General features: G+C 39.0%; 1 protein-coding gene across 1 annotated transcript in view; it reads right to left on the reverse strand.

The window, feature by feature from the left end:
- Nek10 (NIMA related kinase 10) overlaps positions 1–24,878 on the reverse strand; it is a 171,625-nt gene that overhangs the window by 16,490 nt on the left and 130,257 nt on the right. Inside the window, exons 30-31 of the mRNA XM_048355989.1 lie at positions 19,380–19,417; positions 4,645–4,745 (exon numbers count right to left, since the gene is read on the reverse strand). Of these exons, the coding sequence (XP_048211946.1) occupies positions 4,645–4,745; positions 19,380–19,417 (139 nt within the window). The remainder of the gene's footprint in view (positions 1–4,644; positions 4,746–19,379; positions 19,418–24,878) is intronic.

A 24,878-nucleotide genomic window follows, 5' to 3' on the forward strand; every position in this document is an offset into this window, starting at 1 on the left:
ATTATTTAAGCTTTTACAGAGAATGATAACTTATACATAGATGATGCAAGTATAACTATACATTATATATAAAAAGTGTAATATTGGGGCTGGGAATATGGCCTAGTGGTAAAGTGCTCTCCTCATATATATGAATCCCTGGATTCGATTCTTCAGCACCACATATATAGAAAAAGCGGAAGTGGTGCTGTGGTTCAAGTGGTAGAGTGCTAGCCTTGAACAAAAAGAAGTCAGGGATAGTGCTCAGGCCCTGAGTTCAAGCCCCAGGACTGGCAAAAAAAGTGTAATATTGATTAGAGCATTAATATCTATCTTCATATATACTGAGCACCATGATAACTCCTTTATATCCATTATCTTACTCCCCCACTCTCATGGGTACTACTTTATATGTAAGGAAGAACTTAAAGATTACATACAGCTGAGCCCCAGTGGCTCACACCTGTATTCCTAGCTACTTTAGAAACAGGGATCAGAGGATCCTAGTACAAGGCCAGCCCAGGCAGAAAAGTCTCATACATTTAATTTCTAAAATAATCAGCAGGAGGCTGGACTGGAGGTATGGCTCAAGTGTTAAAGCCCCAGAGAAGCACTATGAAGCCCTAAGTTCTAACCCAAAATCCACCACCACAACAATGATTAAATACATTTTATACAATATACTTCCTAAGTGAGTATTTATTCCTAACAGAGTATTTATTCCTAAGAAAGTATAAATATTTCTGAAGGAAAATTTATTCCTGAGTATAACTTATTTCCCTTGAGGTTCCAGAAAACAAGATTCTAGAAAAGATAATGTCTTCTTCAAATCACACATATGAAAACTTGGTATTTGTTTTGCTGTACCACATGAAAAAGGAAAAAAAAATAAAATCTGATCAGTATGTTTTCTATTATAATATATGGCTTCTTCGGGTGGGAAACTGAATTTTCTGTCCAAGAATACATCAGCAAGTCACTAGTAGTTCACAGGGCTCTGTTTCACAATGGCCTAAATTAGTATCTTACTTTATTTTTTTGAAAAAACATTTTGACATATTTCTGCTTCAAAGGAGATTGATCTAAAGGCTAAACTAAACTGTTCTAAGGTTATCATGAAAATAAATGCATGAAATGTAATCCAAAGAGCCACATTTGCAGTCCCTGAAAGCAAGCGTTTGCTTGAGAAACACAGCTTTCCTCTGACATTTCTTATTGGGTTTGATCTCTGTGACCCTTGCTGTCAGTACCCAGGAGATCCAGGAGAATGGGCCATTCTGTTCTCCCAGGGCTCCTGCAGCAAAATATAGGTTACACTGATGACAGCAACAAGATTGTGTCCAACTCAGGACAGCACGTTGCCATTCAGTTCTTTTTCTGTTGGCAACAACAAGAGTTACTACCAAGAGCAACCCAGAGTCTCTGCTACCAACTTTCCTGCCTGTTCTCTTGTGGACACTTACTTTTGAAAAGCTGCCCCATGCTGAAAAACATTTATTTAGCAGGGTGCAGGTGGCTCACACCTATAATCCTCACTACTGAGGAAGCTGAGATCTGAGAATCAAGGTTGGGAGCCAACCCAGACAGGAAAGTCTATGAGACCTTTATCTCCAGTTATCCAGCAAAGATCCAGAGGTGGAGCTGTGGCCCCAGTGGTACAGCTCTAGTCTTCAGCAAAACAAAGCTAAGGGTCAGAGCCCAGGCCTTGAGTTCAAGTTCTAGTCATCATTGCCTCCTCGACACATCAAAATAACCCAAATTACTTAACTAAATGATCAAAACAGTAAAGAATCAAATCTAATGCTTAATCTGACTGTTCAGGTCTTACCTAAGTAATACCCAAGGGGTAAGAGATGTATTGTAATAGTTATCTGTCCCAAAAGAGGGGTTGGGTTCCAGCAATGAACATGAAACCCTAATTTCCTTTTAGCCTACTAGCCTAAAGATTATCATTCCACTTTTGATGAAAACAGATGTCAATTCTGTGAAGGAAGAAAAAGGATTTTTAACATCCTTCCTTGCAAAATAGTTGCTTTTAGATGATTTTCACATGTCTGTCTCCATGGTAACTGGATGGAAAGGCCACCAACCAGCCAAAAGCAAGTTTTCCCTGCAAGTTCATCCTCTGGTTGTCAGGAGGTTTAGGGCCACCGTCAAGTGTATGAATGAGAGTTTAGCTAATAACCAAGCGTGCAAGCAGGAAGGTTTTTTTTTTCTGTTTATTTGTTCTGTCAATGTAACCTAACTTCTTGCAGATTTTCTTTGCCATGAGCAGGGAGGAAACTTGACCTCAGTCTTCAACCTGTAGCAATACACTAACACAATGTTTAGGATTGTATGCTTTACTTTTATCTAAAAGGCATTGACTGTCCTAAAAGCAGCAAGTTCAAGTTCCCAGAAAAGAATCAGCCCTAACTAGCTACCTGCCATGAAAACCACAATAGTTATCTGAGCTTACAGCAAGGAATGTACCCTGCCAAAAATATGAACTAGTTTGCTACAGTGGCAGTTTAAAAGCACAATAGGATATTTACAGTAGTTTTGTTCTTGCTTTGAAATACTTTGAAATTCAAAGAAATGGATTACATCCATTTAAAATAAGCATTTCATAACATAAAAATTATGAAAGTCTTATTTAAAGTTCAAAGGATGGTTCTCCAATTAATGATTAATATTTGAGGTAACTTAAAAATCCAGTTAAACCTATTTCTACAACACAGAATTTAATAATATTTCCCCTCTATTTCCATATCAATATTTAAATGTACATAAATTTTATTGGAATATGTTTATAGATATGGCAGGTCATACTTTCATTTATTAACCAAGATCCCTCTCCTACTGTACTCTGTGACTGTCTTTCACTTCATCAGTTAAGGCAATCTATGTGATTGCCTAAGAGAAAGGTAGATGCAGAATGGTGGACAGCATTGAAGACTACATGGACTGTGGTGTGGAATGAACCCTCTGCCTGCCCTGGGTCACATCTGAGACCCGAAAGAGTCCACAGCAGCTCTGAAAGCACCTGTCATTTCCTGTGGGTAAATATTGGAGGACAGTATCCAGTTCATTGAGAATGGGGGTATTCAAAAGGGATCTTCATTCCTCATGGGACTCCCAACAATGAGCATGAAATCTGTGCCCAGGGCCAAATCACCACATGACTGGCGGGGGTGGGGGGAGTTCGTACACACTGTGACTGAGGAAGAAAAAGCTTCTACACCAAATTGCAAGATTTTTCTTGCAAATCAGCAACAACCCAGGGATCATGTGCAGTTTAAGGATGTGAGGCAAGAAATGTCATTAGATCAAACTAAATTCGTTGATACAGGTGTGTACACTAGAGATTGGAGATGATATTTAAGTTCACACAAATGAGGATGCAGATTAATAGCTTAGCTTGGTTGACAGAAACTTATTTTGAACACTCAACTACCCAAATATAATCCATAACATGCCAGAGCTTTAGTTCATGTGTAGGAGGGAACTGAAAGGCCTAGAGAAACAGCAACAGTAGTGTGGATTTATCTTTTGTAATCTACACACTCTCTCCCCAACTGAGATCTAGCAAATACCCCTGTAAGCTACACCTAGTAAAGTACTGACAAATACAGTTGGGATGAGCCCCTGTGTCCTTGGAAACCCCCAAGGAAGAAGTGGAGGGATGGCCCAAGTGGTAAAGTACTCACCACGAGCAAAGAAGCCAAGCAAAGAGCTCACATCCCTGAGTTCAAGCATATACACACACAAACACACACACACACACACACACACACACACACAGGACTTGGTTGTGTCTCTTTTGGTAGGAAGGGCAACATGGGGAACGGGTAGTCATGGAGTGGGCAGAGCCAAAAGTTCTATTACAATATTCCACAGGCCACTGGGCCTGTGGAATTTAAAGAACATTGGTTCTTTGAATCTTAGGGTAACAAAACATTTGTCTTTTGTTCACAGATATTTCTCAAATACCTGGCATATAAAAGGCACTTGTTAATTATATACCAAATGACTGCATAAAAAATAGTACATAGAAATACAATCTTACACTTGAAAATAATAATTTTGCTTTTGTCCAATGTCTATACCTTTCCTGTGAAATTTAATGATGTGTACTTTTGGTGAATAACTACTCGAGTTGTCTTGCAACAGGTCATGTTTTGGTGAATGACTATTGAAGTTGTATAGCACTGGACAGATTTCTGTCAATAATTAATAGATACTTTTCATTGCCTATGAGTCATTGAGATTTACAGACAGAAAGTCTTAATAATCATAGATTTCATGTTGGTTTTGCGTGGGTGTCAATCTTCAGAATAAATGAAAGGGACATTGCTTTACTTTCCTTCCTGTGGCAAAACTGCTATGGAAAAAGAAGGCTCTTCATTCCCACATTTCTGTGCCACTGGTAGGAAATTCTCATTTAGGTTGGACACTATGAATGGCAGAGCAGATTAGAAGTCCTGGGAAAACCTGATATAGTTGTTTTATCACCTTACTGCCTTTTCAGTTTTGCTGCTGAGTCAAAGTATCCCATATATGTATAATTGGTAGGAAGGTGACAAAATATTCACTCGTTTTAAGTTCCACAGGTATCCAGTTCACCAAAATTGGCATCAAGCTTGCATCAAAAATGAAAAGGCAATGAGAAGCCAGAGCACTCACCTGCGTGATATAGATGACTTTGTGCAGCTGAATTAATATCTGCTGGATGGGGTCACTGATTTGGCGCACTTTCCTTTGGGACACAGCAATTCCTGCAGATGCTGCCAGTGACAAATTCTGCAGTTAGTCAAGTTCTCGTACGAGAAAAAGCAGTAGTGGAAAAAAGGTAAAATTCTGAGAAAAAATTTCATTTTTCCAAATTTACATTTTTTCTTGGTTTAACACATTTGTAATATGATATTTCCATACACGTACATAATATATTTGAAAAAAAATTAACCCTCTAAAGTACTTTTTAAACAAAGACCTTATCCTACCAATGAGACAACAAACACAGACCCTACAATAAGCAATCCTTTCCCTTCGTGTCTCACATTTCCAAGTAATGTAACAATGGTATCAGCCCTAACATTTGAAAGAGAACTTGTCCCTTGATAGTTTGATATTTTGCCTGCAATTACAGATGACTACCACCAGGAGGCAGTGGTGCCTTAGAAAACGGATGAAAAGCCACTTCTGAGAAGTGGAGATAAGAGGCTAACAAGTGCTAATATTTTACATTTAAAATTCTACGACATCTTAAAACTATAAAATGCAAATACCAAACAGGATTTTTTCAGAGCAAAAAAGCAAAAATTCTTAGTTAGAACGAACTTTTGAATCCTTATTGCAAGTGATAACTTGTATTTTGAAATATCCTCGCTGAAAAATCACATCAACTTCACAGTTTCGGGCTAACTGGTACTGAGTTGTAGATGAGTTGTTGCCCTGATGTTATGTGCCGTGGCCACAAGTGGTCTATCCTTAACTTGGGAGACACAGAGATAGTTAAAGGAATAGCTTTGATCCCTATATTAGCCATGACACCCCCTCTGTACTTGCAGATCACAGAGGAGAAATTGAAGAGAGTCTTCAAATTTGTGGATGTCTGTCACTCTCCCTCTGTCTCCTCTTCTGCCCTTTCCCTTCACACTTTACCATTGGCATACTTTCTGCAACTCTCTTCTACCTACTAATTTTCCTTTTTAAAAAGCCCCTAATCCTGTTGGGCACTGGTGGCTCATGCCTGTAATCCTAGCTACTCAGGAGGCTGAGACCTGAGGTTTGAAGTTCAAAGCCAGCCCAGGCAAGAAAGTCCATGAGACTCTTCTCTCCAATTAACCACCAAAAGCCAGAAGTGGAGCTGTAGATTAAGTGGAAGAGTGCTAGCCTTAAGCCAAAAAGCTCAGGATAGCACCTAACCCCTGAGTTCAAGCCCTAGGACAGGGGGGGAAAGTTCCTAATGCTACATTTTACCCTCCACCAAACACTGAGTCTATGTAAAATTAAAGAGAATAATCATTTCTCTATCAATAATTAAGATTTTTAAAAATCATTGTTATATAGGTATTTCTGAGAAAGTCTGCATATGTCACTAAGACATTTTCAAAATGTCTGAAGAGATAATTCAATGTGGCTATTTAAAGAGCCAACTTATTTTATTATAAGCAAATGAAAACTGACAGTATTATTCAATAAAGATAAACAACCTGTTTATGGGAATCTTTACTAAGTTGATTGAAAAATTACACAAGAAATAATGTAGTTCTATATTCTCTCTGTTAATAACCTGTGCAAACGTTTGGAAGTTAAATAGTCTACTTCCTGAGCACAATGTGTCTAACTTTTTTGAAGCACCAGCATCTTGTTTGATATACTGCCCCTAGGCCAGGTAAAAATATAAGAAGGTAATTTAGAAAGCACTAATATAACTACGAAGCAGAAAACAGCGATGGCATGGTCTCCCCCAAGTGTCCACGTGCCACATGTTCTGAATGATACTCCTTGCAGAAATATTCTGAAAATCTAATTTGTCTAGAACCAAACCAAAATGTAAAGGGGGCCACACTTATATTGCTAGAGAAACATTATCTTCACATTTTCTGGAAACAGGGGGCTTAGGTTTTAAGTATTTTTATGCTGACAAGTGTTTGTAAATGTGACCTTTGTAGCTAAAAATTCCATGGTCCAGCTGAGCATTCCTACGTTTGTTATGACATTTCAATGGAATGCCACACAGGGTTGGCTCTACCTTGACATAGCATGTACCCATCTATGACCCTAAACACAAAAACAGAGTATTAATGAAGATGGCACCTCCTCAACTAATCACAGATGGATGCAATTTGACTTAAAAATTACTTCTCTTAACACCCTCTACCAGTAAATCTTTGACTTTTGAAAGTAGTTTGTTTAGTTTCTAAAATTTCAATTACAGATGTTTAGTTTCACATGCCTCTTGTAAAACCATCAAGAACACATACATGCACAAAAAAAAATGTATTTCATAGGTGAGGGCCCAGGTCTTTGCAGACTTCACTGTATAGTATATTCTGTTTTATCATCTTGGAGCACATTATGATAAACAAGGAAGCTGCCCATATCTGGTACATTCAAACTTGATTTAGACTAGATATCTACTCTAAACTACAACTCCTACCCTGCTAATAAAAACAAATTAAACAAGATAGATAGATAGATAGATAATACTGTACTCTTTTATTTAGTCAATACAGAGTAACAACTTCATTATTTTGCTTAATTTTCTTCGTGAAGAATCATGAATCTTTCACATCAAATATTATGACTATATTTACTCCCTTTTTAAATTCAACAATGAAATTTATGAATGCACCATGTCTTGATCAATGCCACCTAATTAATTGTTCGACAACTAGAAGAAAGTAGAGAGTGGATCTCCCTGAAGAAGGGGAAAATACTTTGCTCTTCTTTGGAGCAATATCCTGGAGAAAGACTACCAGATTGACTATCACCTCCTGGGCCACTCAGGCAGCTTCACAGGAGGCTCATCATGAGCCATGGGCTGGGTGATGAGGAGGAGGGTGGGTGAGGGGGATGAGGCTTTCAATAGGCACAGGACATGGCTGGAGTATATAAGGGAGCATGGTTCCATGCTCCCATACAAGAGTTTGTGCAAAAAACTAGTCAGCTCAGTGAGGGCTGTTCCTGGCTTGGACAGTGTATGATCAACCGGAGAGGGGGCCAAAGACCAACCACATAGGACAGAGAGAAGCCACAAGGAGATGAATTTCATGAAAGGCAATCCATGAGAAAAAAAATCTAGCGCTAAAGGCATACTGGACTGGAATACTCTGTCTCTCATGAGTGTCAGCAACAGGGTTTCAGACTTCTTTGAGCCTTCGTTTCTTTGTCAGAAATGGAAATATGATGGGAGGAGCAATAGCATGAAGGGCTGAGGTTCTGTGTACCATGAGGTGGGGAGGAGATCTATAATGTGCAGTGACTGTGGGAGCCAGAGTCAAGGAGGCTGCTGGAGTCTGAGCCCGAGAGGCTCGGTGCCTGACATCTGCTCTGTTGAATCCTGTTTGTCCCCCAAACTCATGCAAGACTTCAATCCCCATGTTCTATAACACCAGTAAGAAAGTGAGAATCCATCCCATGGCTCAGGATGAGCCTCCTATGAACTCAACATGAGCTCAGCAGAAGTACGCCCTCAAGAATGATTGGGGTGGCTGGGGATATGGCCTAGTGGCTAGAGTGCTTGCCTCCTTATACATGAAGCCCTGGGTTCGATTCCCCAGCACCACATATATAGAAAATGACCAGAAGTGGTGCTGTGGCTCAAGTGGCAGAGTGCTAGCCTTGAGCAAAAAGAAGCCAGGGACAGTGCTCAGGCCCTGAGTCCAAGCCCCAGGACTGCCAAAAAAAAAAAAGAATGATTGGGTTTGCATGAGGACATGAGGGGTAGAGTTCCCACGATCCATTCCTGGTGGCTTTATAAGAAAGGGAAGAGAACAGACCAACAGACACAGGCATCTTTCTATGTGATGCCAAGTGTTTCTTCAGCATGCTGCCTCTCCAGCACTAAGCCAGTGTGAATGACATATCCTTAAACTTGTGAGCTAATAAACCTCTTATTTATAAGGTTAGCCTTCCTTAGGTATTTTAGTACAGTCATGAGAATCTAACTTAATACAAGGTCCCATCAAGAAGAGAAGAAAGTGTCAGTGAAGTAAGGGGCTTGGACATGGGGTATTTCCCAACAGAAACAAACAGGAAGTTCCACAATCCATGAGGCAAGAATTGACAGGAAAGGACTTGACTCTCTCCGCCCAGTTCCCTGCTCCTCTCAGGCCTTGTAGAATTTCCCTCTGGATGACAGGAAGCCAACTCAAAGCATCAGCTCCTTTAACCCCCAGCTCAGACAACAAAGTCCTCTCATTTGAATCTTCTGAACCAAGTGGTTTAAAGGACACCAGAAGCAAAGCTGCTTTGAAGTCCTTCCCTCTGGTATTCTGAGGAAATCTCTATTCTGAGGAAATCTCTTTTAATGGGATGCATCTGTCTGGTGTGTGTGTGTGTGTGTGTGTGTGTGTGTGTGTGTGTGTGTGTGTGTGTGTGTGTGTTGGAGGGTTAGGGTTCTCCCGATTCAAAACTACTATATTTCTAGTTATTCCTTCATTACATAAAATACAATCTCAGTACCTTTTAAGTGCGAACTGCTAGAAATGGCTGCATGAAATAGAGCATGGTGCATGGATTTCTGCAGTATTGTTTCCTGCACTTGTTTTTGATTCATGAGCCTCCGCCATTAAGAAATAGGAGGTGAGGCTTCCATTGCCTCAAGGCAGAGGGGCAGAGAGGAACCAGGAACACAAGGAGCAAGTTCCTGTGCTTCTTTTTTTTTTAATTTTTTAATTGTTGTTATAAAGATGATGTACAGCCTGTATCAAGAAAACTAATAATAACAATTGTTGGAGGGGATGTGGCCAAAAGGGAACCCTACTTCATTGCTGGTGGGAATGTAAACTGGTTCAGCCACTCTGGCAAGCAGTATGGAGATTCCTCAGAAGGCTAAACATAAAACTCCCCTATGACCCAGCAGCCCCACTTTTGGGTATCTATCCAAAAGACCACAAACAAGAACACACTAAAGCCACCAGCACAACAATGTTCATTACAGCACAATTTGTAATAGCTAGAATCTGGAACCAACCCAGATGCCCCTCAGTAGAAGAATGAATCAGGAAAATGTGGTACATATACACAATGGAATTTTGTGCCTCTATCAGAAAGAATGACATTGCCCCATTTGTAAGGAAATGGAAGGACTTGGAAAAAGTTATACTAAGTGAAGTGAGCCAGACCCAAAGAAACATGGACTCTATGGTCTCCCTTATAGGGAATAACTAGCACAGGTTTAGGCAAGTCACAGCAGAGGAACACAAGAGCCCAGTAGCTATACCCTTATGAACACATAAGATGATGCTAAATGAAATGAACTCCATGTTATGGAAACGATTGTTATATCACAGTTGTAACTACTTTCAATGTGCCATGTTTAACTGTAGCTTCAATTAATGATGATCTTCTTGTATCACCCTCCTGTGGTTGTACCTACACTATCTCTGTATCTTATCTGAGTATACTGGAAACCATGTATACTGGTATTAGAACTAGGAAATTGAAAGGGAATGCCAAATTCGAGAGACACAGGGTAAAAAAAGACAAACAACTACAAAAGCAATACTTGCAAAACTCTTTGGTGTAAATGAATTGAACAACTCAATGGGGGGGGGGAAGGAAAAGGGGAAGGGGGAGGGGGAACAAGGGATCAGGTGAAAAACAGTACAAGAAATGTATCCATTGCCTAAGGTATGAAACTGTAACCTCCCTGTAATTCAGCTTGATAATAAAAATATAAAATAAAATAAAATAAAAAGAATCAGCTTAGATGGTGGCTAAAAAAAAATAAAGGTGATGTACAGAACAAGGGTTACAGTTACATAAGTCAGGTAAAGAGTACATTTCTGTTTGGTGATTATGGGAATCACAGAGTCAGAAATAATTAAAATAGTGTGAATCCTGGGTAATTTTCAAAGTTTGAGTTTCATAATTGGCTTATCAAGGACATTTAAAAATGAAAGTTAGAAGTCATACAAAGCCAATAAACTAGAAAGATTGTTTTTTAAAAAGTACATTTCTTTTTGGACAACATCACCCTTTCCTTTCTCACGCCCTGTTTTTCCCTCCCATCCTCACCCACAAGGTATAAAGTTCATTTTCCACGTAGTGTTTAGTGAGCACCACAGCTGCATTTGTTCACCCCTGGTCTCTCCATTTCTGTAACCCCTCTCCCACAACCCAGGCTTCTTTCTTAAAACAAGTTTCAGCCAAAGGCTGAAAGATTCAGAGACTATTTTCTGAACACCCTTCTTCCATCTTGAGCAGTGAAAATTACTAAGAAGGTAAAGAGGAGGAAATGGGAAGAAAAGACAGTCCATCCCAGCTCACTCTAGACAAAGTGGGGTTGGGGCAGGAAGGAGGGGAAAGCTGGTTGACAGGGCTCTTCTCAGCTTTGGACAGCCAAATGTGGAAGGCTGTGGACTTCCTTCCCACGAGGCCTCGGGCAGGGCCAGCAGGAAGAGCCAGGACAGAAGGAAAGACACATGCTAAGGATTTCCAGTGGGCTGGAGGAAGAGCAGGCTAGCCCTTCCCACCTCCCTGAGAAAGCCCCATGATACTGCTAGATCTTACCTTCACACTAAGGCGATCACACAGCCATCTCTGGAAATATGGATGGGGCCTGGACCCAAGGAGAATGGGGGACACACTCAATAGCCACTCCAAAGCCCCAATACTATAGCACAGATGAAAGCCCAAGGAGCAAAAGTGTCACCCAGGGAGTACAAGAGCAGAGAGCAAAGCCTGGGAATATGGCCTAGAGGTAAAGTGCTCATCTCATATACATGAAGCCCTGGGTTTGATTCCTCAGCACAACATATATAGAAAGTGCTGGAAGTGGTGCTGTGGCTCAAGTGGCAGAGTGTTAGCCTTGAGCAAAAAGAAGCCAGGGACAGTGCTCAGGCCCTGAGTCCAAGCCCCAGGACTGACCACAAAAACCAAAAACAAACAAGAGCAGACAGAGAGCAATTGCCAAGTTGCCTGAGATTCCCTCAAGCAATGGGAGCCAACACATTGCCTGTATACTTGCCAGTTAGGTTTTCTGATAGCAATCGATGAAGCTACTAAATTCAGTTTGGGGGAAGTAGAGAAATTACATTCTCTTCCTGAGTTTGTGTCCCCCAAATATAGCACCTGCACTCCGGGTGATCCGCAGAGCCTGCTCTTCCTCACTGACTCCATTATTCCTTCCACGATGATTCCTATCACTGATCAGTCATTCTGCTTCCCTTGGTTCTTACCAGAGGGAATTGGTTTTGCTCTGGGAGTCAGTTCTACTGATGAAGGTCAGATTTCTCAAGAGAATGTCATTATGCATGCAAAGGCTAACAAATCAAACTAGAAGGAGCAGTAAGCAAAACTGAGCTTTGTCTCTCCTCATTCATACACCAGAACTTGGCCCCAATCTAATGCTCTTCAATAATATCACAGTAAATTTAACTCATCACAGTAAATTTAACTATCAATCTACACCAATAAAGGTGCAGGCAGTTTAGAGCAGAAGTTCACCTGCAGAAATTGATATACTAAAAGCCTGATGAAGTTAATATGGTTTTATTGTTCTGCAGAAATTTCATCAGTCTTGTGCTTCACTTAGCAGTCATCTCTCATCTTTTCCTTTCTGTGCACCTGTAGGAATTCCTGTTCTAATTCTCACTGGCTCTTTGTCCACCACTTGGTGCTAGCACTAATGTATTAAATAAAGCCTGGACACCTGCTGAAGAATAGCAATTATCCTTTTTCTTAACTCCAATGTAAGCGATTATATAAATAAAATTTAATTGATACTGTCTAGAATATCCTCACTATAAGAAATAAAGTCAATGGTGTTTCATTTTCAAGACAAGGAATCTGATCCTGAGTGAAAATTTACCAGGAGCTTGTTTATGCAAGGACTTAACAGCTGACTGATGTGACAATAGTCACATAGTGAAGTCATGCACTTGGAAGGCCCCTAGACAAACACAGCAGGCAAACAGAGCATCAGAAGGGGATCAAGCAGCAGGGCAAGAGGGGGAAACACCTTATTAATGAGAAAGCTAGTAAATATCATGTATGTGCCAGGAAACAAACCCAGGAAAGCCTTCCCACCACAAGAGAACAAAGAGGGGTAGAGACAACCATAGCCCTCTTCTAAAATTCATTTTCAAGAGGTGCCTGTGTTAAAATTAGTAAATAGAAGATAATGAAACTTACCCAATGGCTGGAAAGATTGTACACCCCATACTACCCAGCCAATGCGGAACTGGGGGAAGGGATCTGTATATTAAGGAACACATTGATTGCTGCAACCTCTTCTCGTGTGCCTCCCTACCAAACTCCCTTTATAGCATCATTAAAGTCTCGCTTCTGCTGCACTTCATGTCTTCTAGTCCATTCTTTTGAGCTTGTGTGAATGTGTTTCTCACACTCAATAACCTGCTGAACCATAATAAGGAGGGTTGGTCTCAGCCATACAGGAAAAGCAGTGATCTGGGCAAAAGAAACAGGCCTCTTGCTGTTAGGAGAGATGACTCCTGCAGCAGCTGTTAGAGAATGACTGGGCTGACAGCCTAACTTAATGGTTTGATCAACATTTTTTTTAAGAAAGGAAACTAACACAAATTCAATAACTCATCCCAAAACTAATATTCACTTTCAGGTTAAATATAGACTGAGGTTTCCAAGCAGGAATAGACTTGTGGACATACACATAGATCAATGGACAGACAGACAGACAAGCAGATGGACAGATGAACAGATGATAGATAAACAAGTAGGTAGGCTGGCAGACAGACAGACAGACAGACAGGAATATCTTTTGCTGGCTGCTGCACTAAATATTTCTATGAAGGAATATGTCAGCTAGATGTCCATGCATGCAAGATGTCTTGGTTCCCGTGCAAAAGACTTCCTGTGAAGCTCAGGATCTCATTACTATTGATTGGCTCATCACCCTCAACACTTAATCTGTGTGACAAACTGATTCAATTAGCTCATGACTCTGAAACTACTTGTTAAAATCCACTAAAAATCATTAATGGTGACAAGTTGGGGTTTGAGAGCCAAGCTTTTCTCCATTCAATTATTTTTAACACGATGCTACAATCATCACCTGTCTTGCTGACCTTCCTCTTGTGCCGAACGTTTCAACCTCTCCTTCCTTTACCCCATCCTCCACTGCAGAAGCCCGCGGGCAGAGAAGCAAGCTGAATTTAAAAGCTTGTTTTCATTTGTACTTAGCTTGCATTGAACTCATTAATAACTTCCAGAAAACTGAGAATCTTGCTTTAAAATTGCTCTGGGTACTGTTGGCTCAAACTAGTAATCTTGATTCGAGGCCAGCCCTAGTCCATGAGACTCATCCCCAAAACTGATTGAAAAAAAAAAATCTGGGCTGTAATGTGGCACAAGTGGTCAAGCACCAGCTGAGCAAGCAAGCTGAGTGAGTGCCAGGGCCTGAGTTCAAAACCATAGTACCACCCCCCCAAAAAAAAATCCCTACAGAGATTATTTTAAAATCTGCATCTCTAGGTGGCACCCTCTTGGGACCTTCAGGGCCTCTCTCGGCATGAAGACTGAGGAAGCAAATCCTCATTAGAAAAGGAAATCTGTGTCTTCAGATACTACCCCAATATCAAGTCTAATCTAAAAGAAAGTAACACGGGTTAAGCTATTCTTATCTGAGATGTTTGGGAAGAGAAGCATTTTTCATTACAGATTGTTGGATTTGGGAGAACATTTACACGTACATAATGAGATACATTGGAGATGGGACCCTAGACTAAACATAAAATTCATTTACATTTCTATACACATTATACACATAGCCTGAAGGTAATTTTACACAATATTTATAGAGTGTACCTAAATTTTGACTGGGACTAATCACATGAGGTTAAGTATGAGTTTTCCATGTGTCAGCACTTTAAAAGTTTTATATTAGGAAGCAGTCCAGATTTTGGATTTGCAGATTAGAGATTCAAGGATAAGCAGAGCTTATAACTTATTTAATAGTAGATTTGTGTGAGTTGCTCACTAAGTAGCTTTCAGCAGCCTCATCTCAGAGTACATAATCAAGACCAATATCAAATTATATATGTGCATATATACACATGTCTACATATATATCACTACATATATATAACTTTGCTGAAGATGCTTATAATCTAGTTGAGAAATATAAATAACACACTCTTCCAACAGAAATACAAAGAAGTCTATAATTAAATACCAAATTACACAGTATAGCCAAGCATTATTAGAATTTTGACTAAAATTTCATAGGCTGAATTATAAGCAGAAAAAGCAACTCACAAAGCAAGAGAAAACCTGTATTCAGAGTCACTTTGACAACTGTAAAAATTAATTTCACCTACAGTATTCCAGTATTTAACTAGAAACTGAGCTACTAAGCGTGAAGACAACGGGAATATTAGCTGTGCTCGCTGAAATATTAGGATGAAACATCAACTGCTTTATTTAGATCTGACCTTTATGAACAAAGGATAAGGGTAAAAATAGAACCACAGTCATCTAAGAAAAAAATATAATTAAGAGCCCAAGAGATTCTGCATACACACTCAGTGCCTGGGTGTCAAGCACTGTCTAGAGGAAAAACCCAGCAAGGAACAGGAAAATGTCAGTGCTGTTTAACAGTTAAATTAGGCCATGCTGTTAGCTGACATTACACTTGCACCTCAAACTTGGGCTTTGACCTGTATACTCCAAATTGTCCATTTAACCCACACATTCCAGTACACGCTGTATCTGTGGCAGAGCAAACATTTTCTGAATTGTGTTTTGTTATTATTTTAATTTCCACAAATCTATGTCATCTCCCTTACCTCAAGAGAAAAGGGTATTTTTCTATACAACCAACCCTAGAGTTATTCCCACTCAAAATACTCAGTATTATCATTTCAGTTAAAGCAATTACATTAACTATAGAGATCAAAGAATCAGTCTCTTACTTATATATGTTTATTATTTTTACAGTACCAGGGACTTACGCCCCCTCCCCAGCCCTATGTTTCCTAGAACTGTACTCCATTAGTTTTTAATTTGTTTTTTTTTTTTTTTTGGCCAGTCCTGGGCCTTGGACTCAGGGCCTGAGCACTGTCCCTGGCTTCTTTTTGCTCAAGGCTAGCACTCTGCCACCTGAGCCACAGCGCCACTTCTGGCCATTTTCTGTATATGTGGTGCTGGGGAATCGAACCCAGGGCCTCATGTATTTGAGGCAAGCACTCTTGCCACTAGGCCATATCTCCAGCCCCTTTAATTTGTTTTTTGAGATAAGGTCCCACAGGACTGGCTTGTCAAAACAACCAGGAATCTCTGAGTTCAAGCGCTAGTGCTAAATAATAATAATAGAAAAAATAAAAAATGGAGAGTCCCACAGGTTCTCCCACTTTTTACTCAATTGATTGATTCTGAAGAACTGAATTCCCCGAAGAATGGGGTACTTATGGAGCCTAATTTTATGCTGTTAAGTGTATTGGGTACAGATGCCACAGTGGAAAAGCTATTCTTTGTGCCATTTTGTTTTCTTTCTCTGATTATATTGGGGATTAAGTTCTAGTACGATATGAGAATATCTCCACCAGTTCTCAAATACTAGTTAATGTCCTTTCATCACGAAGACAATAGAGCTCAGGACAGCAATATCTACTTAGATTTTAATGTTGTTTTCCTTAGATTTTGCTTATATTTAGAACTTTCATCAATTTATGGCAAGTGATACTGTACTTGTTTCCCATTTATAGAAATAATATACACTTCCTCTGTAAATAAGTTTGAGTTGATTTTTTTAAAGTGTGTTAAAGACAAATTCTGAGACGCTGGGAGGCAGTGGCTCGTGCTTGTAATCCTTGCTATTCAGGAGGCTGAGATCTGAAGATCACAGTTTGAAGCCAGCTCATGCAAGAACTACATGAAACTCTTATCTCTCTAATTACTCATAGAAAAAGCTAGAAGTGCCACTGTAGCTCAAGTGGTAGAGCGCTAGCCTTGAGGAAAAAGAGCCGAGTGATAGCACCCAGGCCCACAGTTCAAACCCCAGCACTGGCTATATATATTGAGTAAATAAGAGTACAGATGGTGTTCTGCTACAGTGAAGTCTGTGTAATGGTATTTCACCAGTAGGGAAAATGCTGCTAAAATAAATATTATTAAAGATGTTTATTTGTGGATTCTACGTTAATTATTGTTAATATTTTTACCCAGGCAATACAGTAATTACTAAATTTCATTTCTGTTGATTGGGAACTACAACTGGTTATTTAATCCAAAGAAAATGAGCAAATAATTTATTGATAGAATTTAGTATTAAGAGAGAAGCCCAGGCACCAGTGGCTCACACCTACACAGCTACACAGCTAGCTACACAGTAGGCTGAGATCTGAGGATTATGGTTCAAAGCCAACTCAGGGAGAAAGCCCATGAGATTTATATCTAAATAACTACCAAACCACCACCACCACCACCACCACCACCACAACCACTACCACTACTGCTACCACAGCTCCACTTCAACAGAAAAGCTCAGGGAAAATGCTGAAGCCCTGAGTTCAAACACACACAGATACACACATTAAATAGAACAAGGTGTTATTTAATAACATCAATCTGAAATTGCTTCCCAGTTATTGGTTGTACAGGTGTCTGAAGCGGTCATTGATGCAGCCAAATCATCACACGCTGAACTAAGAGGTCTGAGAATATTTAGTCATTACAAGGCTGGTAGTGGTGACTATGCATAATTTCCAACATGCTCTTTCCATCTAAAATGCTAATAAATAAATAAAAATACACTATTTTAATATAGGAAGTTAAGGTGTAATTCACAACTGATCTCATGACACTTATGATGGAGTGGGCTGTCAACAGCATATCTTTGTACTATTACTATAGAAACAGGCGGTGATGATTGGAGTCAATCATGATTTGCAGATGAGGTGACCTTCATGAATGGGACTGGTACCATCTATTTACCATTTGATAAAGCACCCACTAGTCCAATTTGCCTATGATGCTTTAAAAAGTCTGACTTTTATAACATTCAGAAAAATAATTTTGTGGTATGATGAGGGATAATAAATCTTTTTTAATGAAATTATAATAACTCAGAGGTTTTAACACAAAATCTTTATGCACATCTATGTTTATGTGTCCTAGGATACTAGCAAAAACTGATCATTCCTTTTATGGGCCAAATTTTCATTTGATGACTCTTAAAATGCTTTCATATATCCTGACTCAAATTTAAGTCCCACATAAATCAGTAATTTTTTTAAATGTAGATGATATGATACATAGAAATAAGAGATGTACTGTATCTAGCTGTGCTGCAATGCAAATCACTTAAAATTCCAGAGATTGGATCAATATCTGACATAAAATCAAGCCTTGTAACAACATACCAACTCAATGTGCCCTTTAGAACAAATAATTCCTATTATGGATTACAACCAAACTGTGGCTTATTTGTGTGTGTATGTGCTCTTTTCTCATTGTGATAAAAAATCAATCAACAACAACCATTTTAATTTCATGATTATGTTGTGAACTTACCTTTGCCACAGTAACAGGAACAAAGCTGTGATTGACATGATCATTTTAGGCATCTCAATAATAAAACCATTTTTTTACATCTATGCTGAAATTGTGTTGGCCTCAGAACTGTCGATAATTCTTTCAAAGAAAATTAAATAAAGGTAGAAACACAGCCTAATATTACAGGAAACCCATCCCCACCATCTGTGTTGTTCTTCCAAAAGAATATGAATTGAGAAAGCGAAAGTTAAAGTGGTGGTCAAACAATAATTCCAAATTAACAAAAGGAGTAAAACAGACATTTTTATATGAGATGTAGATATACCCCTATAAATGATAAAAACATAAGTATTAACTTTTTGCTGAATTGTCTACCTTCACCTGATAATTTTACTACTACTGTTGGACTTTGGTCCTCTTCAATGGAAAGATTAGATAGATTAATCCTTTTTCTTCCCACACCCTCAATATTAATTTTTATGTCAGGGCACTTACATAAACAAGGGAAAACATGATGTAAGGTCATTTTAACCAAATAGAAATAAAATAAAAATTTTAGTCATTGTAACCAAATAAAAAGAACTTAAAAAGAATTTTCTGTGTAAGAGTAAAGGTGATTTAAGAAAAAAGATTCACTTTCTCATACCAGGATTATGCAGAGCTTATAGAGATATTTTTTTTAAAAAATCAGTTCCTGCTTTTGGTTAGTAAAACATACTTTAAGCATAACTGGCTAGTAGTCCCAATGAGGCAGAAATTAAAGTTGTGGAAAAAAGCCTATAATATTTTAATCAATGTGTGAATGTAGAAATCGTTTTGGTCTCATCAAATTCCAATCGTGGCAGACACACCACAAATAGAATTCTCCTGGTACTTGTATTAAAAATATCTCAAACATCATCAGATATTTCAGGTCCAACTGTAATGCTGTGTTCGCCCACTGTGGCCCTAACATCAATGTGATCTCATAAGTACTACCATGATCATTGAGATTACAAAGAATCACAACAGGAATGCTATGGAACTGCCACACTGGGACTAACTCGGCCTCCAGTTCTTTAACAGTGGACCCTGAGCATGAGGGGTGGTGCTATTAGGAGCATACAAGAGGCAGCAAGGCTGAAGAAATAAAAGTGGGAAAGGTATAAACTGAAACACAAATGACACTGAATTTTAGGAAGGCATATTTGATCTTATTGCTGTTAACAGGAAGTTACCTGGTCTAGGTCTTGAGCCTATGCCACCAATGAAGTCTCTGAAAAGAGAAGAAGAGGCCATTAGAAGGATTCCTTCAACTTGAATTTAACACATACTTATTGATAGCTACATTCTGCTGTGGTCTACATTATAAGCATTTTTAGGGTTATTCTCAAGGTTTAATAGAGGAAATATACATATTCTCACTCAAGAGTAGAATGGATACTCTCTTAGCAAATACAGAAAGCTCAATCCATAATGGCTGTCTTCACTCACAAGGCTGTTTAAGAGCCTAAATCTCAGTGTCCTGAATTACTTTTCTTTTGGTTACACTTAAAATCAAAGAAGTGACTCTGTACTAACAACGAAGAACACAGCCAGGCACTGGTAGCTCCTGCTTATAATCCTAGCTAATCAAGAGGCTGAGATATGAGAAATCCTGTTCAGAACCAGCTTAGACAGACAACTCATAGGAACATATCTGTAATGAACCAGCAAAAAGTCACAAGGGGAAGTGTGACTCAAATGGTAGTACATCACCCACAATCAAACAAGTGAGAATACAGGGCCCTAAATCTAAGCCTTCATACCAACAAAACACACATACACACACACACACACAACATCTACATTTTACATATGTATTTTCCCCAATTTCCTACTGCTGTTTTCAAAGAAAGAAACTATATTCCTATGAAATGAGATGATTTTTTCATTTTAAATTTTTATGTTTTTATTAGCACAAAGATGTTAGTAATAACATCGCCCCCCCCACACACACACACACCCAAAGTTCTAGGCTGCCTGATCATCTTAAAAGTTGGCCTCAGAGCCTTCTACCCATGGAAGTGGCTTTAACCAGCCAGAAATAATATTCACAATTACCTTTAGCTTATTTTTTCCCACTGTAACCTAAAGTCAATTTCTTAGCAGTTTTCTGTAATGAAATCTGCTTTCTAACAACTTATAAAAGCCATACCTTAATGTACCACAAGCCAGCAGAAATATGTTGAACACCTACATGGTACGTGGGGTGTACTTGTTCAGCAGGATTGGTATAGGAATTCAGATAAAGTAAACACAGCTACTAACTCTCTTGTTCCAACCTTTTCATTTTAATCAAAATTTTCAATCCTTACACAGACTTCATATCTAAATTACTGAATGAAACAAAACTGAGACACATTTACCTAACACCCAACAACAGAGGTACTCAAATAGTACCAAAATCTAATACTTAATGCAAGTACCAGAATAATACCAAAATTGAACACCCAGTCTAAGTACTAGAATAATCACAGTCCCCAGATCCACTTCTGAGCTTCCTCCCTACCCCTTCCCAGCAGCGCCTTGACCTTTACATCAAGCCAGCCCTCTTTGGATCCCATAAGTGTTTTTTTGTCCCCTTCCAATCCAAATTGACAGAACCTTGAAATGTAAATAATACTCAACAGTTTGTACAGCTAATGAGCTCTTCTTGGCTTTGGGATAAGGAGGGGTTTAAGCAAAAAAAAGAAACAGACCTGCCCTCAAAAAATCAGAGAAGGACATGTTCACAGTCATGGCCATTGTGGGGCATGGCCTCGGGGCTGGGCTGGAGAGCTGAACTTCTGTTCTGCTCCCCACATCCTACTGCATAGAGTAGGCCCCATCCAATGTTCTCTCAATGACTGAAAACAGTCTTCTATCTGACTTCACACCCTCCAGTCAAATTATAACACCCGTTACCCTAGCTGCTCAGGAGCCTGAGACCTGGAGGATGGAGGTGGAAGCTGGCCCAGGCAGAAAACCTTCTACACTTCATCTCCAGTTAATGAACAAAATGTTGAGCAGTAGAGTGAAAAAGCCAAGTGAGAATGTGAAGCCCTGAGTTTAAATCCCAAGGAACTGAGCTCAAGTACTGGCACAAATATATGATACATAGTATATGTAATGTATGCAATTTTAAATTTTCTGGTAGCTACATTTTTGTTTCCTTTTAAGACAGGATCCTGCTATGTATCCAGGGCTAGCCAGGAAACTTACTATGTAGCTCAAGGTAGTCTCAGTCTTGTGATCCTCCTATCTCAGCCTCCTGAGTGCTTAGAATTAGAGCTGTGCAACTACCATGCCTGGTTTGGTGACCATTTTTTTAAAATAAAAATTAGACTGTACCTTGAGGGTAGGAATGGGGTAGGGAAGGATGGGAGAGAACAACAGGAACGGAGACATTGATCAAGAATCATTGTACTCATAAGTTGGCTTCTGGAATTGAAACCTCTTTGTACAACAACTGAATAAAAATAATAATAAAATAAAGTGTGAAATTACTCTTCTTATTTTATTTAAACAAGCATATCTAAGATATTATCATTTCTTTTTTAATTTATTTATTGCAAAATGATGTATAGAGGGGTTACATTTTCAAATGTAAGGCACTGAGTACATTTCTTATCAACTTGTTACCTCCTCCCTCATTTTCTCCCACCTTCCCTCCTCTCCAATTCCCTCCCCACTGTCCCAAGTTGTACAGTTGGTTTATAGCATACTGTCTTGTAAGTACTGTGTTGCATTGGTTTGCCTTTTACCATTTGTCTGTTCATTTTTGATGTTCCCCTTCCCTTCCCTAGTTCTGATAAACATATATACAATACCCAGGGTACCAAAACCAGTTACAGTGAGATCAGGGGTAAAACCATAGGTAAGAACAACAAAAGAAAAGGCTTAATTTCACACAGTACATTGAAAATAATAACAACAATGATAAATGACTTTTTTCTATAATTTGGAGTTCATTTCGCTTAGCATCATCTTATATGATCATATGCACTAGCTATTGAGCTATTGTGATCTTCTGCTAGGACTATCCTAGACAAGTATTAATTATTACCAATGAGGGAAACCATAGAGTCTATGTTTCTTTGGGTCTGGCTTATTTCACATAGTATGATTTTTTTCCAAATCTTTCCATTTCCTTACAAATGGGGCAATGTCATTCTTTTTGATAGAAGCATAGAATTCCATTGTGTATATGTACCACATTTTCTTGATCCATTCATCTACTGAGGGGCATCTAGGTTGGTTCCATATTTTAGCGATGGTAAATTGTGCTGCGATGAACATAATTGTTCTGGTAACTTTAATGTGGTCTTGCTTGTGATCTTTTGGGTAGATGCCCAAAAGTGGGGTTGCTGGGTCATAGGGGAGCTCTATGTTTAGCCTTTTGAGGAACCTCCACACTGCTTTCTAAAATTTTTGAACAAGTTTACACTCACACTAACAGTGTAGTAGGGTTCCCTTTTGACCACATCCCCACCAGAATCTGTTATTAGTTTTCTTGATAATGGCTGTTCTTACTAGGGTGAGTTGGAATCTCAATTTTGGTTTGATTTGCATTTCTTTTATGGCCAGTGATGTAGAGCACTTATTCTTGTGTCTCTTGGCCATTCTCATTTCCTCTTCAGCCCACTTATTAAGGTGGCAGTTGTTTCTCTGAGGATTTGTTTTAGGGGAACTTAATTTTTTGAGTTCTAAGTATATTTTAGATATGAGGCCCGTGTCTGTTGTGTGGCCAGTGAAGATCTTCTCCCAATCTGGGGCTTTCTATTTATCTTGCAAGCTATGTCCTTTGCCATACAGAAGTTCTGCAGTTTCATACAATCCCATTTGTTCAACTTTGGTTTGTTGTGTTTCTAGGTCTTTATTAAGAAAGTCTCCTCCTATGTCAAATAGCCCGTGCTTCTTCTATTCCTTCCTACAATGTTTTCAGGGTATCTGCTTTTACCTCGAAGTCTTTGATCCATTTGGAATTGGTTCTGGTACAGGGTGATATATAAGGATCTAGCTTTAGTTTGTTACAGGTGTATAACAAGTTTTGCCAGAACCATTTGTTGAAGAGGCTGTCTTTCTTCCATTCTATTTTTATCTCCTTTAAGTGGCCATTGGTCTGCAGGTTCATTTCTGGGTCTTCAGTTCTATTCCATTGGTCCTCTTGCATATTTTTGTGCCAATACCAAGCTGTTTTTATTACTATAGAATTTGAAGTATGGTATTGATATTCCTCTGGCACTGTTCTTCCTGCTAAGGATCGTTTTAATATTATCATTTTACATATAAAAATTAATAATATTTACATTATTTTAAATTTAAACTAATATTAAATGAAATTAGAAATTCACTTCGTAGTTACACCAGCACATTTCAACTGTTCAAGTCAGCCACAAATGCCCAGCAATCTTGACAGTAAACATTCCAGACTCTTTTATAGGGCATTGGTCATTTTCCTCTAGCACACAACATCAAAGTCATGTCATAAAGCTGTTAACCCTGCTATACCTCATAGACCTCACTATCTTAAATGGTGAATAAAAATACAATCTTGTGGAAAACTATTCTTCATGCTACGAATGTTCTTGAACATCAGATAAATCACACACTGAGTTACCTAGATGATCATTTCTGTGTCCTGAAGAAACAATATTTCAAACATTTTGTTTTTGTTTTGTTTTGTTTTGTTTTGTTTTTGCCAGTCCTGGGGCTTGGACTCAGGGCCTGAGTGCTGTCCGTCAGCTTTATCACTCAAGAGCAGTACTCTACCACTTGAGCCACAGCTCCACTCTGGCTTTTTGGTGATTAATTGAATATAAGAGTTTCACACTTTTTCCTGTCTAGGCTAGCTTTGAACTGCAATCCTCAGACCTCAGCTTCTTGAACAGTCAGTATTATAGGCATGAGCCACCAGCTCCTTGCCTCATACATTTTTTTACATATTGAAAACATTACGTGTATGGCACATGTGAGTGGGGTATGTGAAACAGACCACCCTGACAATGCAGAGTTGTGCAAACTTTGCTAGCCTTTTATATAATTCTAAATTCCTATTTAGTGAACTTTAGGGGACAGTTTTTAGAAACCACATATTTATTCAGCAGCTACTAAATTCCCACTGTGTGTAGGCACTGGTCTAGACACCCAGAGAAGTGAAAAGAAACATTCTCCACACTCTTGACATTTACAAGATTGCATAATTACAGCAGAAAAAAATGTTAATTTATTTGGAAATTATACCATTAGCCACAAGAAAAGTGTCATCTGACACTTAAAAAAAGAGCCAATTCATCATGGCCACAAGTGATAGTTTCTAATGTGTAATTGTTGGGGCCACAGATGGACAAATGATTGAAATTACATAGAGCCTGAGGGAGGAAGTCAGCCTCTAGACGGAGCCACAGTGGGTGCTTCTGTCCAGTGGCACATTATGAGGACAGATGATGGGATACCACGCAAGCTGGAAGCACAGATAATTTAGCACAGCAAGAACATTCCAGACATCGTTTCTGGTTAAAAGTTTAAAATATTGAAGATTGTGTCCAAGTTTAAAATGGCCATTGGCCAATAGCACTTCAGGCTTATAAAAGAACTACAGAGGAATGGAAGGCTCAAAGGAGACTTCAGGAGGTCCATATCAACAACTTCTTCGATATAATGGGACCCCATCAGTTCCCATAAATGAAAAGACAAACCCAAGTGATGGGAAAGAG

The sequence above is a fragment of the Perognathus longimembris genome, chromosome 10 (assembly GCF_023159225.1).
Source record: "Perognathus longimembris pacificus isolate PPM17 chromosome 10, ASM2315922v1, whole genome shotgun sequence".
Classification (NCBI taxonomy): Eukaryota; Metazoa; Chordata; class Mammalia; order Rodentia; family Heteromyidae; genus Perognathus; species Perognathus longimembris.